General features: G+C 45.6%; 1 protein-coding gene across 6 annotated transcripts in view; it reads left to right on the forward strand.

Annotated features, from left to right (window-relative positions):
• l(2)k09022 (HEAT repeat containing 1 homolog l(2)k09022) overlaps nucleotides 1-16,137 on the forward strand; it is a 103,412-nt gene that overhangs the window by 52,313 nt on the left and 34,962 nt on the right. For all 6 annotated transcript variants that reach the window (XM_065452369.2, XM_065452367.2, XM_065452371.2 and 3 more), the window contains exons 20-25: nucleotides 2,182-2,430; nucleotides 3,147-3,275; nucleotides 8,216-8,313; nucleotides 8,807-8,950; nucleotides 11,319-11,511; nucleotides 15,530-15,658. In XM_065452369.2, the coding sequence (XP_065308441.1) occupies nucleotides 2,182-2,430; nucleotides 3,147-3,275; nucleotides 8,216-8,313; nucleotides 8,807-8,950; nucleotides 11,319-11,511; nucleotides 15,530-15,658 (942 nt within the window). The remainder of the gene's footprint in view (nucleotides 1-2,181; nucleotides 2,431-3,146; nucleotides 3,276-8,215; nucleotides 8,314-8,806; nucleotides 8,951-11,318; nucleotides 11,512-15,529; nucleotides 15,659-16,137) is intronic.

Raw genomic sequence — 16,137 nt, forward strand, 5'->3', positions numbered from 1 at the left:
TGCTATTGTAGAAGTGTAGTTTGCTCACATTTTAACTTAACGGCCCCTTTTAGTTTCTGTTTTAAGTTTCAGTTAATTTTAGCCTTTGATCACAGGCGTCTGCAGTCACAGCCTCACGCTCGCGGTCCGCAGTCATGACCTAACAGTCGCAGTTTTGATAGTGTCTGTGGACAGTCAGACTGTCTGATATTTCAGAGGACATTCATTCAGTTTATTAATAATCGCTTTGTTTGAAAGCATGAAAGGCAATGCCTTTGCATCTGCAATTGTAAAAATTTGAAGGATGCCTAAGCTTTGCCTTTAAAAGTGGAATGCCGATAGCATTCAAAGATCCCTGACAGCTTCTCACGCTTCCCGGCAACTGCAGCTTATGTAACCATGGTGTGTACCAGGAAATTGTGGCGGCAAACGCTATTCATGAAGATGAGCTTTCTGGTAGAAACGTGGCCTCTTGCATGGCCTGCGGTGCGGTGAAGGTGAGCGCCATCTGGAGGTATTGCAAGGAATCAGGCACGCTGCTCTGTGGCCTTCGAGATTTGTGTGTACTGGTGCGCGCCAATCTTGGATGCTGTGGTTGGTCTATGAATGGTAGAAACGCTGGAAGAGGGGATTGTGTTTGAGTTTCCACATAACAAAATTATATTTTTTTTATATGTTCAAATTACAGTCCAACACTATCATGTCTGTAGGTTGTGTGTAAGCTGTGCTTTACAATTTTTCTGATGTATTCTACTTTGAGAAATTCGATTACAGTGGACTCTCTTTAAACAGAGCCTCAATGGACCATGGAAATTGGTTCCGTTTATCAGGAGTTCCATTTACTGAGTGACAAAGCTGAATACAATTGCATGAATACAAAACCAACCAACCATTAGAACGGTGTTCCGTTTAAGAGGCAGTTCCATTTAAGCAATTTCTGTTTATCAAGATTCCACTGTACTAGTTCAGTAACTTCTTCAGGTACACGGAGGGGTATGCATGGTTGGGTATGCATAGTTCAGTATGATTTGTGGGATGCGGGATGCCGACGCCAGATTTTCTGTGACACGGGGCCCTTAACGCTACCATGTTAATATTATACAGTTGAATTGCTTTATAATGAAGTCGTATTCAGCATAAAAATGCGTTGTTATATCCAATTTTTTGGTATAAGCATATGTTTGTTATGTGCAAATATCAGCAAGAAAAATTTCAGATTGTCATCGTTTTATGCATGTTTTATCATCATCGTCATGCCCGTCTTGACATAAGTTTCAGTGTCACTCAGGCAATATTGCAAAGGCATTCGGGGAAAACCTGGAAAGCTCGGGGAACTCGGAACTGTCAACTTGGTAGACACCCTGAAGTGTCCCTGTGAGCTGCAGTATGCTGTCAGCTCATTGTGCCATGAAAGTGCACACATGACTGCAGCAGTGCATGAAACTGCACAATCACACGTAGATGTGTTGCATTGTTTTCGAAGACCTAGCTCAGCCAGATAGTGAGACCGTCGGAACCTCAAAGACAGTTTGACAGGACATAAGAGCATATATGTGTTATACAAATAATTCACATCTGTGAAAATTGCGACGATGTGAACCATTTTCACACGCATACATTGTTTATATTTTTCCAGTGACTGTTTTTCGCCACCAACTAACTGCAGTTATACTACACCAGTGTTCACTCAATAAACATTCAAGTTCACAACTCATAGTTTTGGAACTGTCTGGTTCTTCACCCTCTCTACAATCTGACAACGTTGCCTTTTAAGCAGAGCTCAATAATTACCTAAAGTTGAGGCTATGCAGCTTTCTGCCTTCTCTGATGCCAGTCTACAATTACTATCATTCTTACTTTTCACTGTTTCCAATATATGATTACATTAACACAAACTTGACAGGAGCCTGAATGTTTTTCGTGGTATTTTCCACACAACCACTGCAGGATTGCATTTCTTTGAAATTCACTGATATCACTGTGCAGCAGTATTGTTTCATTCTGCCTTATTTGGAATGTTGCCGCTGCAGCTAGACAGTTGCACCCATGACCTCTTGCTTAGAAGTTGATTGCTGCTGCACTGCAGTGGCATTGTGTGTAGTATCCCTCCTTTTCTTCCATGTCTGTCTATCTCTATGGGTGGGGTTTTCTGTGTTTTTGTGGGTTTTTACATGAGTAATAATTAAAACGTAAACCACGCAGGCCATGCTGGAGGCAGCTGTGAAAGTGATCAGAGCAACGCTTGGTCCTGAAGCTCGCGACGTCGCACCCACGTCGTCACTACCTGCTGCTGAGGCACGTCTGCTTGAGGCTTGCTTTGCAAAGTACAACTTAGGTGCAGTTAATCGACTGGCTGACATCGAAGGAGCTGTGGAGACATTGGAAAATGCGCTGCGCAGCACAAAGACGTGTGAGGGCAGTGATTCTGTGGCTACCATGGCACTTCAAGTGGTAAGTTCACGTTGGCACCGTATGATTGAAATGTGCTCTGTACCATGTTTTATGAAAGATGTGGAACATGTTTTGTAATAGGGCTGTTTCTTCGCTAATCTTTACGAACGAAAGGTTTGAGCACGAACCACCTGAGTTCGAGTGTCGAAGTAGTCAAGCAATAGCTTCCCGGTAGATCTGCTGAGATGTGTTACTGGAATGTTCATTGGCTTGCTCTTCTTGTTATTGCCATGAGGTGGGTGGAAGCTCAGAAGTACAGAGATGTAACAGTTCATTAGGCAGGCACTCTTTAGACTTGCGATGCCATGAGACAAGACACACACTTATGTATTCATTTTCCATGCACATATGGTTATATCTTCGGATAGGCTGTAGCCAGTACCTTATGAAGTTCTACCTGTGCTAAAAAGTGCTTTTTGGTTTCCATGTTCCTGTGCCATTGCTCCAGCATAGTGCGTAATGTTAAATCCAGTTGTCATTCCAACTAGGTTTGAAGATGTGCGTGCCGCTGTGATCGTGTGGAAGTGGATCACCGTGCTCCACTATTCATTGCATTAAACTTTTGCTTAGTGCAGTGATGGGTGGAGATTAAAGAGAATGATGACGCACCAATTAAATGGTGTCGAGATCCCCACCTTGGGTTGTTGCCAAGCTTCTGTGCGCATAACTTCACTGCAAAGCTTCTTTGCCTCAAACTGCTTTCCTTTGTTGCACAGGTGAACAAAGACTTGGTGAAGAAACTTCCCCAAGAGAATCAGGTGGCGCTGCTCGACACTCTCGTTGACCTGGCCCTTGACACGCCACCAGCTGTTCAACATTCGGCAGTGCTCAGAGCATTGCGCAAGGTATGGAAGACCCAAACAGCTAGAATGAGCTCCACTGTTCTCAGGGTGTCTACCAACCGGGAAAACCGGGAATTCTCAGGGATTTTGAGTAGTCTGGAAAAAGTCAGGGAAAACTCAGGGAAGTTGCGCTTCTATCAGGGAAAATTAGCGGCAATTTTATTGAAAGGGTCGAAAGTAGCGGTAATGCTGGCTCGAGCAACAAACAGGAATCGTAATAAATCGTCTTTGATGCCTTTTCGCCGGTTGGAGGAGTTGCCAGTGTACGGTCAACGACCGACTTTCAGTATTCCCGATAACTTTGAAGCCTTCGCAGCACTGCCACGTATCCCATAGAGTCAATGTATCAGAACGTGTGAAATTTCGGACGCAAGAACTCTGCGCCGTCCGATTTATCGGACGTTTTGCCGTGACCGCATGTCCAATACGGCAATGATCAAAGGCACCACCGCTGCCATTTTGATTACTTCGCCACCTTGAACCGGCACTCGAGCACGCAGATCCGCTGGCAGCCGTTGCCACCACTGCAGCAACGCTAGGCCTAGCTGCTTCGACGTTCGCTATGAAGCTTCTTGCCGTTGGGTGCCGAGTTTTTTATTGAAAGAATTAGCTGCTGTCAGCAATGGCACGGACTCCACCATTGTGGTCCTCGCGATTGGCTTACAAACTTGGAAAACACGGTGCATTGCATAATGCCGGTTCCCGAAAGTCAGCTTCGCCTCTGTATAGAAATGTTACTTGGTGAAGCATACGCAAAAGTATTGCAGTGAAGCATAACAAGCGTGCGAAGGGGCTATTGCCACGGAACGCAGTACGTATTCCTTAATTATACACACGTGCACCCGGTATTTCCTGTCACAGTACGATCACCGATATGCCTAATATGTGTACCGACAGGCCTTCAGAGCGTTTTGGAATGTGCCTGTGGCGGTTTGAGCCCCTAAGGGCAGTAAATGACACGCATTTATTTTTTTCCAACTGGCCGATTTTTCGGACGTTTTCGCGGCCCCTAGGAAGTTCAAAAATCGGTCGTGGACTCTGCAACTGAACAAGATGCTTCAAATGGTCCTTGGGGCGAACTAGTGGCAGAAGGAGGACAAGAACAGAAATGATGTACGCATTGAGAAATAAACGGGAAAGGAAGCTTGCTGCCACTGTTTTGAAGGAGCTTGAGCTCAAAAAACAAAGTTTTGGCTGATGCCGAGAGACAGGTGTCCCTCATCAGAACCAAAATAAACTCTTTAAAGCAGTGAAACACAATACGCAGGCGTCGTGCGCAGGCTGAGAGTATGTCAGGACAGTTGAGGTTGACTTAGGAGCTGTTGAGAGAGAATCTCAATTGTGACAGAGTTAGGGCCTCAACCACTGAGCTTGCTATCAGTTGATAGAAATAGCTCATATTCAAAAATATTTGCTTCTGTATGCATGTCCTTTTAATTCGTATTTGAGAATGTCCGACACCATTTGCATTTTTTTTCGAAGACACTTTATTTGCTGTGCATTTTACTAACCCCTGCCTTCTCTTCTTGAATCACATAAACGCTACTCCTTAGTATTCAAATTGGATTAAGTCGCCTTTTTTATATTTCATGTGCTTACTGGACAGTGACGGCATCAGGCAATATGGTTTCAGCCCGTCTTGACATAAGACATAGTTCTGCATCACTCAGGGAAATTTGCAAAGGCACCCAGGGAAAACCTGGAAAACTCAGGGAATTTTGAAATGTAATCTTGGTAGACACCCTGGTTCTGTTTTTTATCCTGTTTTTCAGTTCAGTTTATTGTTTCATCATCAGTGGTACCTGTGTAGTATTGGTGTGTTACAGAGACAGAGGTCCCCAAGTTTGAAACTGCAATGGCAGCGGGTCCTCCTGTTATAAGTCACATAAGAGGCATCAATTTTGACTCAAGGCAAAAACCAATTTGGAAGTTGTGCATTGTTATACAGCTCAATATAGCTAAAAACTGGCACAAGATGAGTAACCAGAGGAAATTGCAATAACATCAGTATAAGAATTCAATTTGCAGCATAGCAATGTATGATCTAGGTGAGTTCTGGTGTGGTGATAAAGGGATATGACACTAAATACCAAGGACCTGACATTGCAAAACTTTGGCATTTATTGATTTGACTGTGTCAATGTCAACTTTAGAAGGCATATAAATTTTGTTAAAAAGCTCCTTGTCAACATTGCTCAGGCTTATTGCACTCTGTACTTACCACAACACTTGGATCTGTCATAGGATAGTTGTATTTTTTTTTTAGAAACTTTTGCTGCCACATTGTTTGTGTGAGGCAGAAGGTTCTAGCTTGTCCATGTATTAATTTACGTTTATTGAATGACGTGTTTCGTTTCGGGCAAGGAACCAGCAACTTTGCAGTGATTATTGATTGCATTGGCTGTTCGACACGATGCTAGGAAATGAATGAAAAATAAAATGGAAGAATAAAGTTCGAACCCTGCATTTCATTCATATCCCACTAGGCAGAAATAATTTTACCTCACAGGTGAATTTCTGCGCCTTGGTACTTTGATTAGAAAAGGGAAGCGGAGATAAAATATTCCAAGAGATCATGTGCAAAATTGCAGTCGCCAGATACAGCACATCGCAATACTGAGCTGCTGGAGGCTAATACAGTCGATCCCGGATATATCGAACCCGGATACTATATCGAATTATTGCCTATATCGAACAGCTGAAAAATCCCCTTGGGAATCCCATGCAAAAGTATAGCGCTATTGTTCGCGTATATGGAACTCCCGTGCACCGGCATAACGATGCATCGAACTCCATGCTGAGCTGCGCCCCGGCAAGCACGCTTCTCCCACCATACCCCACCCCTGCAAGTGCGCTTCTCCCATCTCATCCCACCCCCGCAAGTACGCTTCTCCTCACGAAGCTCTCGTGATGTTCCTGCGATCTCACGCACGCAGCCCCGCACTCTGAGAAAGGGGCGTGTGGGTAAAAGGCACATGACGAGGAGCACTTGGAGTGCGATTGGGTGTGAAAGGGAAGCGGGAGGGAGAAACCACGCTGACCGCAGGCGCCCGTTTCCTGTGTTTTGGTTGGCTGACACCGCTGGCCCAGCGAGACGAACGAGGTCAGTGCAGCTTGGGCTTGTGGTAGTGCGGAGACGCGGAGCGGTGCGTCTTTTGATTCGCTTTGTTCCTTTTGTTCACAAGGCCAACGCGAAGGCTTGAGACTCGTGTGGTGCAGTGCGTTTTTCTTTCCGCTTTTGGCACGTGTTCCGGAGCCATGGCCGCGAAAAAAACGTAAGAATTTGGATTTTTCAACAAAGGCGGACATCATTCAACAGGTGGAGGCTAGCGAGAAAAAGTCGTCGGTCGCCGTGGCGCTCAGAATTCCTCGCAACGCCCCGAGTACAATCCTCAAGAACAAGCTGAAGGCAGTTCAGTCCACTCGCCCTGGAGTGTGTCGTGTGTGCGTCCCAACCTTTGACAAGGTCGAGAAGGCATTGTACGCCTGGGTTTTGGAGGCACCATCCCAGGCAGCATTACAGCACGTGACTTCGTCAGCGCTGACAACGGCGTGGAAGCTGTAGCGAATCGCGCTGATGCGGAGATTGTGACTGACATCATGGGTGACGAGGACGCAGACTCGAGCAGCGGTGAAGGTTCCGACGAAGAGGACCAACCACCATGCACTGCAGCTGAACTTGCATCACCTTTCAGTGTCATTCGCCGCTGTACAATGGAAGGAGCTGGCCTTTCTCATTTGGACACTTGTCAACAAGCTTGAGGACAGCTTACTGAACTTGAAGGTGGAGAAGATAAAGCAAGCAATGGTTACAGATTTTTTTCTTCCGAAATAAAGTGCACTGGTCATCGCTCTGTTTTTGTTTTGTTACGTGCCTTGGAGGCACAGATCGGTAAGTTCCCGTTAGTTACAACATCGGTAAACTGTCTTGAGATGTGTGGAGTTGTTAGAGAAGCTTTTGACATGCATATATTATATTTCGAATTATCGATATATCGAACTGTTTCGCGATCCCCTTCGAGTTCGATATATCCGGGATCTACTGTATAATGTGTTGTTTAGCATGGTGGTAGCTTGACAGAAGTAGTGCCATTATTTTCATAAATAGAACAAATAACATAATAATGTTGGGTCTTAAAATAATTGAAAAGTATTTTCATCATTATCATGCACATAATCATGTAAAATATTACCAAACAGTTGGCCCAGATCGCTCACATTGAAGCGCCGCTGTGTACATGTCAATTTGCGGTGCTGACTGCCACTTCACACTAATGCGGTGACGGTGCTGCCACCTATAGCCCTATCTTGTTGCCATTATCTTATCTTGTGCAGATTGATGCAACGAGGAGTAAAGTGTTCTCAGAACGTTGCATATTATGATTGTCAGTGGTTGTTTTTGAAGTGCCATATATAGTATTATGGCTTTGATTCGAAGCTCATCAAGCCTTGTGGCACCATTGGCACTTTCTAGGCACAGCCGACAGTGGGCTGCTTGCGTGGCCAACACGAATACTCTCTGCCGGCGGCACATAGCACGGCACTGCATAGTGGGAAGCTTGCCGCTAGTGTATTCATTCCTTACGAAAAAGTGCATATTCACTGATTCTGCAAGTGGCCGAAAATAGTTGCGTGCAGTGCCCTGCCGCACACACGGATCACCACAGCAAACTACATTGTATTTACACCACCTTGAGCAACTTTTCCCAAAAACTTCATTAGAACTGATAGTTCGTTATAGCTGGATCTGTTAAAAGTGGTGCATGTTGCATTGATAATATAGGCAGACCAAAGTGAGATGAGTGGTCTGTTATGTCCGAAAACATGTTGCGTGCGGATCTGGTGTATCAAGCGTGGACTGTATGAAGGTTTGCAGATGGCTGTCTGGTGCAAGTACTGCCTTCGCTTACAGCTTGCGGAATGTTTCATGCACATGCTTGCAGGTGTGTTCCTTTGGTAGTCTTCTCGTGGAACCTCTGCAGAGGACTAGCACGTCGCGGCAAAGCCCAGCCAAGACAGTTCGGGAAGCCAAGAAGATGAGGCAAGTGGTTCAATATTCATTGATCAACACACTTGTCTAGCATTCACGTGCAGATCACAATTGTTCAGGGGGCAGGGAGGGGGCAGGCAAATATGGAAACAAATGCCTAATTGAAGTACCAGTCCACCATAGCCCCTTCTTTATTTCTCAGTTTCTGATTTCTTACTTCGCATCAGTGAGTGCTTGCCTCTGTGGCCAAGCATCAGGCTGCAACATCACTTCTCTGCCAATTCACCACTGTAGCTCAGTGGCTATGGCATTGCTGTGCTGTGTGTAAGGTCATGGGTTTTATCCCAGCTGTAGCAGTTGCATTCCAATGGGGGCGGAACGTGCACACGCTTGTGTGCTGTGCTTTGGGTGCATGTTAAAGAGTACCAGGTGGTCAGAATGAACCAGTAGGCTACCACTATGGCATGCCTCATAATCAGATTGTTATATTGACACATAAAACACCTGAATTTCATTAAAAATTATTTTGCTAATCTGCCATCAGGCTGATGGATGCGTCGGAAGAGCAGGACCCGGCTGAGTCACCCCACTGGAAGCGCATCCTCATCCTGCTGGAGATGATCCAGAGCCGAAAGTCGATTGAAGACGTCTCACGCCTCGTGGCGCCCTTGTACGCCCTGCTCAAGAGGTAAGGTCGTGCGCTTCTACCCAGCACTTTTGACCCTTGTGGCATAAGGTGGCTCAAATATTGCAAAAGTAATGCAGGCATCAAGAAAGGAAATGAATGGGGTAAATTAACCTAGGAATGCGAAACTTGGACGGTCTTTATGCAATTCCAGTAGCTGGGGTTTGAGTAGGACAAGAAATGTTTTCTTGAACCGAAAAAGCAAACCAGGCATATGCAATAACCTTTCTTTAGCATATATATATATATATATATATATATATATATTTTTTTTACCTTTATAGGTCCATGACGACGTTAAATGGAAATGTGAAGAATATTTTTGCGGCGCCTTTAATGGACACTGGAAAGAGGCTATTTGTGTTTCAAAGGATACGAGAAGTGTCTGTTTACAATCTTTCAGCCCTTATGGTATAATTTGATGCTTTATCCATAACTTTAATCAAAATTGCAAAATTGCTTCTTTCTCGTGTGTGAGTTGTCTTTCAGGAAATTTTCTTACGTTAAAAAAACAGAACAAAACAAGCACTGTAGTTATATGAAGAAATACACAAAGCTGAAAGGGTTAACTGCTGCATCATGCATGATCTTCTGAGTGGTGCTAAGAGTTGTTAGACTTTGCTGTTCTCAACATAACCAGCTCAAACAGTTTGTGCTGCTGCTAGGTGGCCGAATATTTGGCATAGCATGTTGGCCTATCAGTGACGCAGGTACACTGGTAGAATTCACAAGGAGATGCAGTAAAACCTCGTCATAATGATGTCGGAGGAGCAGCCAGAAATACTTTGTTATATCCATTACTACATGCACTGTACTACGAATGTTTATGAGTATTTCAAGGGAAGTTCACTTACTTTGTTATATTCATTGTTTTCTTAAATTACGTTTCATTGTAACGAGGTTTGGCTGTACAGTGGAGTTGACAGTGAATACAGTGGAACCCCGTTCATACGTTTTTCACCGGACTGGGGAAAAAAAACGTAACAGCCAGGAAAACGCAACAGTGAGGAAAGCTCCGAAAATGAATGAAAAAAAGTGCAGCTTCAACTATAGACAATTTATTTCCATAGAGTGTGCTTAGGACCTAAAAAAAGCCCAGAATGGTGGCTTGCCGTTTCTTTCGCTCGCTAGAAATCACCACACGTTTCACAATAGCCTGGAGGGCCGCATTGCTGTCAGTGTCGCTGTGAGGTGCGACGTACCTGCGGAGAAGGTCCAGAGCCGCGACGACTTCTCCAAAGCTAGAATTTGGCAACTCCCTGGCATCATGGGGCTCGTGCATCGCAGTCTGCAGCTTCACTCGCGACCGAGTTCCCAACGATCTCAGCGATGCTCTGACACTTTGACGTCACGACGACAGCATCCACGGCGACGTAGTCGTCGTATGTGACCGCCATTTTGGCTTTGGCAAGTTTTGGCCGGGCTTGGCCGGGTTTGGCTATGGAACTGGCTGCAAAAAGTTGCACGTTAGTTTGATGGCGGCCTCTCGAACTGGCGTGCGGCTTCTTGCAGCCAGTTCCATAGCCAAGCCCGGCCAAAACTCGTCAAAAGTCAAAATGGCGGTTGGAGCGCATTGCCTACTTTAGCCCAGGCAGGTTCGGGGGGTTAAGTTGCGACATATCATGCGGGAACGTTTTACAGCTACTACGTAACAGCGGGGTTCCTTATACATTGGATCCTATGGAAGCTATGCCGGTACCGGATGAAAACGACGTGGCAGCCGGGAAAACGCAGCAGTGAGGAACGTAACAGCGGGGTTCTACTGTAGTTTGCCTTTGCTAGGGCTCAGAGGCTGTTGCTAGCCCTTTCACGGTCAGGCACATTTGCCCTTGAAGCAACTAAGCTTTTGGGGTCAGTAAAGGTTAGAAAACACTGGATGCGATTAGCAACAGAATGCACGCATGGACATTCAGCAAAGCCCAGCTCTTGGGATGTATTTATGCACTTTGGCATTGGTGGGTAGGAATAAACCAATGGTTGTCTGTAACTCCAGCTATGGCATTTTGCTGCAGTGCACAAGGTTGCAGGATTGAATCCAGGTTGCAGCAGCTGCTGCAACAGGATTATGTGTTGGAGGATTATGTGTTGACATAATCCTCACTTGACCAACCATCTCTGCTGCTCTCTGTGAATCAGCCAGTACTGGCGTCACATGAGAAGTTACCATAGTCCAAAATAGCTGGCGCCGCTCTGATTTTTTATTTTTATGATTTTCTTGCTTATAAAATTTGTGTTATTAAGTCAAATGACAAATTCATTATTACAGAAGCCTAATCTTTCAGTTGAGCTTCACTTAATGTCTTCCTTTAGTGTCTCTTTAACAGCTTCGCTCTAAAATTGTGGTGCCCCGATCACCTCTTTTTCACTGCAGGAGCCTTGAGCTGGACCAGTCACCACATGCCGAATACTTGCGCCAGTGCGTGCTGACATGCCTGCAGGCACACGGCCTGTCTGCGCCATGGCACGAGCTGGCCACCCTTGTGAAGTGCCTGCGCCATTCACAGAGTGCTCAGGCCCAGCAACTCTCCTTGGTGCTGCTAAACCTCGCCGCCCAAAAGTACCCGGTAGGTTGCTGTGGTTTCTCTTACGTGGTGCTCTCTACCCCTACGTTCTCCGTAGCGTTGTTTGTTCGTGTCTTTATCTATACAATGCACAACCGATTTTTTGGCCGACCTATAATTTTCAGACATACCCGATAATTGGGACGCCTTTGCGGCACATACCCCACAGAGCCATTGTATAAGAATGCCTGAAATTTCAGATGCTGAAACCCTTCTCCGTCCAATTTTGTGGACTTTTTGCCATGACTGCTGGTCTGAAATGACATTACTTGAACCTACCACAACCGCCATTTTTGTTATCTCGCACCCGCTGTGGTTACTTGCGGGCTATGGTGTTCGGCTGCTAAGCACGAGATCGTGGGATCGAATCCCAGCCACGCAGGTCGCGGGGTGAAATGCGAAAACACCCGTGTACTTAGATTTAGATGCACGTTAAAGAACCCCACCCAGCTGGTCCAAATTTCCAAAGTCCCTCACTTTTTGTGGTGACCATATGTCCCAAACGGCATTAATCACAACCACCACTGCTGCCATTTCGATTATCTGGCTACTCAGAACCGGTGCTCTCACACACGGATCCGGTGGCAGCCATAGCCACACCGCGGCAACGCTAGGTCTAGCTGCTTCGACTTTTGCTACTAAGGTTCTTGCCATTCGAAGCCATGTTTTTCACTGAAAGAATTCGCTGCTGTCAACAATGGCATCAATTCTGCCTTTGTAATTCTCACGATTGGCTTCAAAGTTCGGCAAGCACGACTCGTTGAATAATGCTGGTTCCTCGAAAGTCAGCTTCGCCTAATTATGGCAATGTTACGCGGCGAAGCATACGCGAAGTATTGCAGTAAAGTTTAAGCGTTTATTTCAACCTCACGGGCACTGCGGAAATGTCCAAATAAACAGGTGTCCGAAAAAGTAGATTAAAAAAAAAAATCTTTTATTTTCACTCACTTATTCGGGCACGGCAGTAGGCTTGAAGAAATCGTGAATGCGCCGTTGCACGCTGTTCCGTTTACATGCAATCAGATAAGCCTGAATCTTGGAGAGTGTCGTACGGTCACTATAGCCAGCTGAAAGCATAGTCACTGCTTGTACACGCTCTGCATGCGACGGTAGCGTAGCATATAGTGCATCATTTTCCGACTCAGAGTCATCGCCCGTCATCGAGTCATCGTCCGGCGGTGCAGCAAAAGCCTGACGAACGATCTCGCCGTTGTCGAGTTCTGCGCATGTCAGTAAAGCATTGCCAACACCTGTGAAACTGTCAAATGAGACGGTGTCTGGAATGCAACCACTGTGCAGTTCTCGGCAGAACATTTTCGGTGTCAGTAGGGAGCACATCGGAAGGCGACAAATCCTAGGCCTCCCGGCACCCGCTTGCAGGCATTCCCCAGAGCAATCTGCGCGGGCACTGTCGGCACCATTAGACACTTGATGCGATGTTTCCATATGCCGCATTGGATCACCGCAACCTCGACACAGCACACAAAGCAAACATAACCACGCTGTCACGCCGACACCAGTCACACAAACGAAAAACGTGGCCTACTTACTGCGTCGTGCTCGAAGAAAAAAATCAGCAGCTGGATTGTCTTGACATGGTTTACTAAGCTGAGACCAGAACTGCTGTAGCCACGTACCAGGTAGAAACGATGATGATGAGCGAGGATTTGCAGTAGCGCCACTTCGTGGGGCAGCAAGGAGGCTCTGTTCAAAAGAAAAATGGCGTTCAGCAAGTTGAACCATGCGCCGATCAGAGTCGGTGCATGATGCTCTTGATCGAGCTGGCTCAAGGAGTGTCCAAAAAATCTGACGAGAGGTTGCAAGGTGTCCGAACTTTTGGCAGTTGTTATACATTATGGTCTAAGGGGAGAATGGCGGTGCCGCGATGCAGGCTGAATAATCGAGCATGTCCGAATTTTCGGAGTCCGAAAAAATCAGTCGGCGACTGTATTCCTTAATTACACACGCATGCACCTGCCATCGCCTGTCACAGTGCAAGCACCGATATGCCTAATAAGTGTACTGACAGGCGTTCAGACCTTTTCAGACGTGCCTGTGGCGATTTGAGTCCTTAAAGGGCCCCTCACCAGGTCTGGTCATTTTGAGCTGACAAGCGCAGAGCATACATTGCGCGATAACGATCGTGTCTGCAAAATATTCCATCCGCTACGTGCCGCAGAAAGATCTGAAATTTCAAACTGAACGCCGTTTTTCCTTCTCCTCGTGGTCGCCGCGTTTCAAGCCAGAGCATGATGTACTCATGTGCCTGCGCCTACGTACTGGTGTCCGCAGTGCGACGTCGCTCGTGGTGACAGGTGATTTTGAGAATTATTCACGACAACATCTGTTATCTGTGCGATCTGTTGCCTGAATTGACGAATTGATGTTTAGAGAAATAATAAAACACAGAAACGGAATGTCTGCATGCTCTTTGTTTTACTTCGTACCAAAGCAAGAGAGGTGTACTTCCACTTTGTCTGCTTGTTCCCACAGTCGTACGGTCACATGCGCAGGTACCGAAACTGTGGCATTTTCTACCATGCTCCAGTGCATGATCACGCTCTGCGATCCGCTTGTTCTGCCTCAGTATTCGTGTAGCACTGAATTATACCGCTAGTCATGTTTCCTTGTGTGCTGCGCGAATGAAACAACAGTGCGTGCGGTGCCATCAACGGAAGTGTGTAGTGCCGAAAAAAAAATAAATAGGAGAAAAAAAAATGAAGGCGAGGCCTGTGATGTATGCGTCACGCGATCCTCGAGGTCCGGTATGGGAGAACGCAGGGAAAGAATTCCGCTTGCGAAGGCTAGACGGAGTGAGTGGAGAGAGCATCTGGCTTGGCAATGGAGGCCAGCTGCTGAAATCCTGGGTTCGTGGCACTGAAATATTTCTATCTCGGCAATTAATGAGCCGATTTGAAACATTTTTTCGGCAGAAGTGTTTTGTGTCCTAGAGGACACATAACAATTTCGAGCATATAACCAAAATTTTCTGTGGGGCCTGGTGAGAGGCCCTTTAAGGGCAGTAAAAGACATGAATTCATTTTTTCGGATTGCCTGATCTTTCGTACGTTTTCATGGCCCCTAGGGAGTCCGAAAAATAGGATGTTGGTTGTACGACTGACCAAGAGGATGATTCAAATGGTCCATGGGGTGAACACGTGGCGGAAGGAGGATGAGGACAGAAAGGACTGACACATTGAGAATGAATGGGAAAGAAAGGAGCTTGAGCCCAAAAATCAAAGTGTTGGCTGATGCTGAGATGCAGGTGTCCCACATCCAAACCAAAATAAACTCTTTAAAGCAGTGAAACACAACACTAGGCGTTTTGCGCGGGCTGAGTGTATGTCAGGACAGTTGTGGTTGACTTTCCAGCTGCTAAGAGAATCTCGCTTGTGACAAAGTTCAGGCCTCATACCAATGAGCATGCTGTCAATTGATAGAAGTAGGTAGCTAATATTAGAAAATATTTGCTTCTGTATGCATGTCTTTTTATTTTTATTTGAAAATGTTTGACTCGATTTGCAATGGGCTTTGCCATTTTTTTTAAAGATACTTTATTCGCTGTGCATTTTACTAATGCCTCCCTTCTGTTTTCGTTTTGAATAAAATAAACACTATACTCCACACTATTCAAACTGGATTAAGTTATCTTTTATTTTTTAACATGCTTACTAGAGAGTGGCATCGAGCGACGTGGTGTCAGTCTGTCTTGACATAAAACATGGTTCTGTGTTACTTGGGGAATTTCGCAAAGGTACTGAAAAACCTGGAAAACTCGGGGAATTTGGAAATGTCAGCTTGTTAGACACCCTGATAAGTGCATGTGCACATCATCATTCAATTCGATATTCGATGCAAAGTATTCGTATACGATTTGTATTAGAAAATTTTTATAATCGTACACCCCTGGTTATAAACTAACTTCATGCTTGCGTGTATCTTATGGAATAACATTGTCTGCCTTTTGAAGCTGTGGAAATGAAGTCATTGTGGTAACTTTGCATTACTAACCTCTCTGCAGGAGGAAGTTCTCCACAATGTAACCTCGGTGTTCACCTTCATGGGTGCCAGCCTTCTGCGACTGGACGACAACTACAGCTTCCAGACAGTCATGCAGACGGTTGAAACGGTCGTGCCTGCCCTGCTTCAGGTGGTGTGCTTAACAGGGCTCCTGGTCCTGCATGAAAGCCATTTGCTGCTGCAAAGTGAACTCACTTTGAATAGGATGTACCATCTTGTTGTACCAGGCTGTATGAGTGCCATTTTAGTTACCAGCTGAATGAGCTAATCTTGTGGCTATTTTACTGTATTTGCTTTAGCATTAGCTAAGTCCAAATGCACTTATGGTGACCTCTAAATGTGGGTCTTTCACTTCACGGGAAACAGTATCTGATGCAATGTCTCACCATGGTAAAGGTCATTCATTGACATCATGGTTATGCTCTCCGTCATGTTACCTGTTGCCACTGCTACTGAATTGTAAAGAAAAAATAAAGGAGGGGGGGGGGGGGGCATGAGTACTTGCCTTTCTTCATGGGCAGACTGCTTGATGAAGCATGCTGTCATCCACTACCTGCCCAACCTTGTGAGATCAAACATAGAAATGTGTTTCTTCATCCTGCATTAACT

Source organism: Dermacentor albipictus, chromosome 6 (genome assembly GCF_038994185.2).
Source record: "Dermacentor albipictus isolate Rhodes 1998 colony chromosome 6, USDA_Dalb.pri_finalv2, whole genome shotgun sequence".
Taxonomy (NCBI): Eukaryota; Metazoa; Arthropoda; class Arachnida; order Ixodida; family Ixodidae; genus Dermacentor; species Dermacentor albipictus.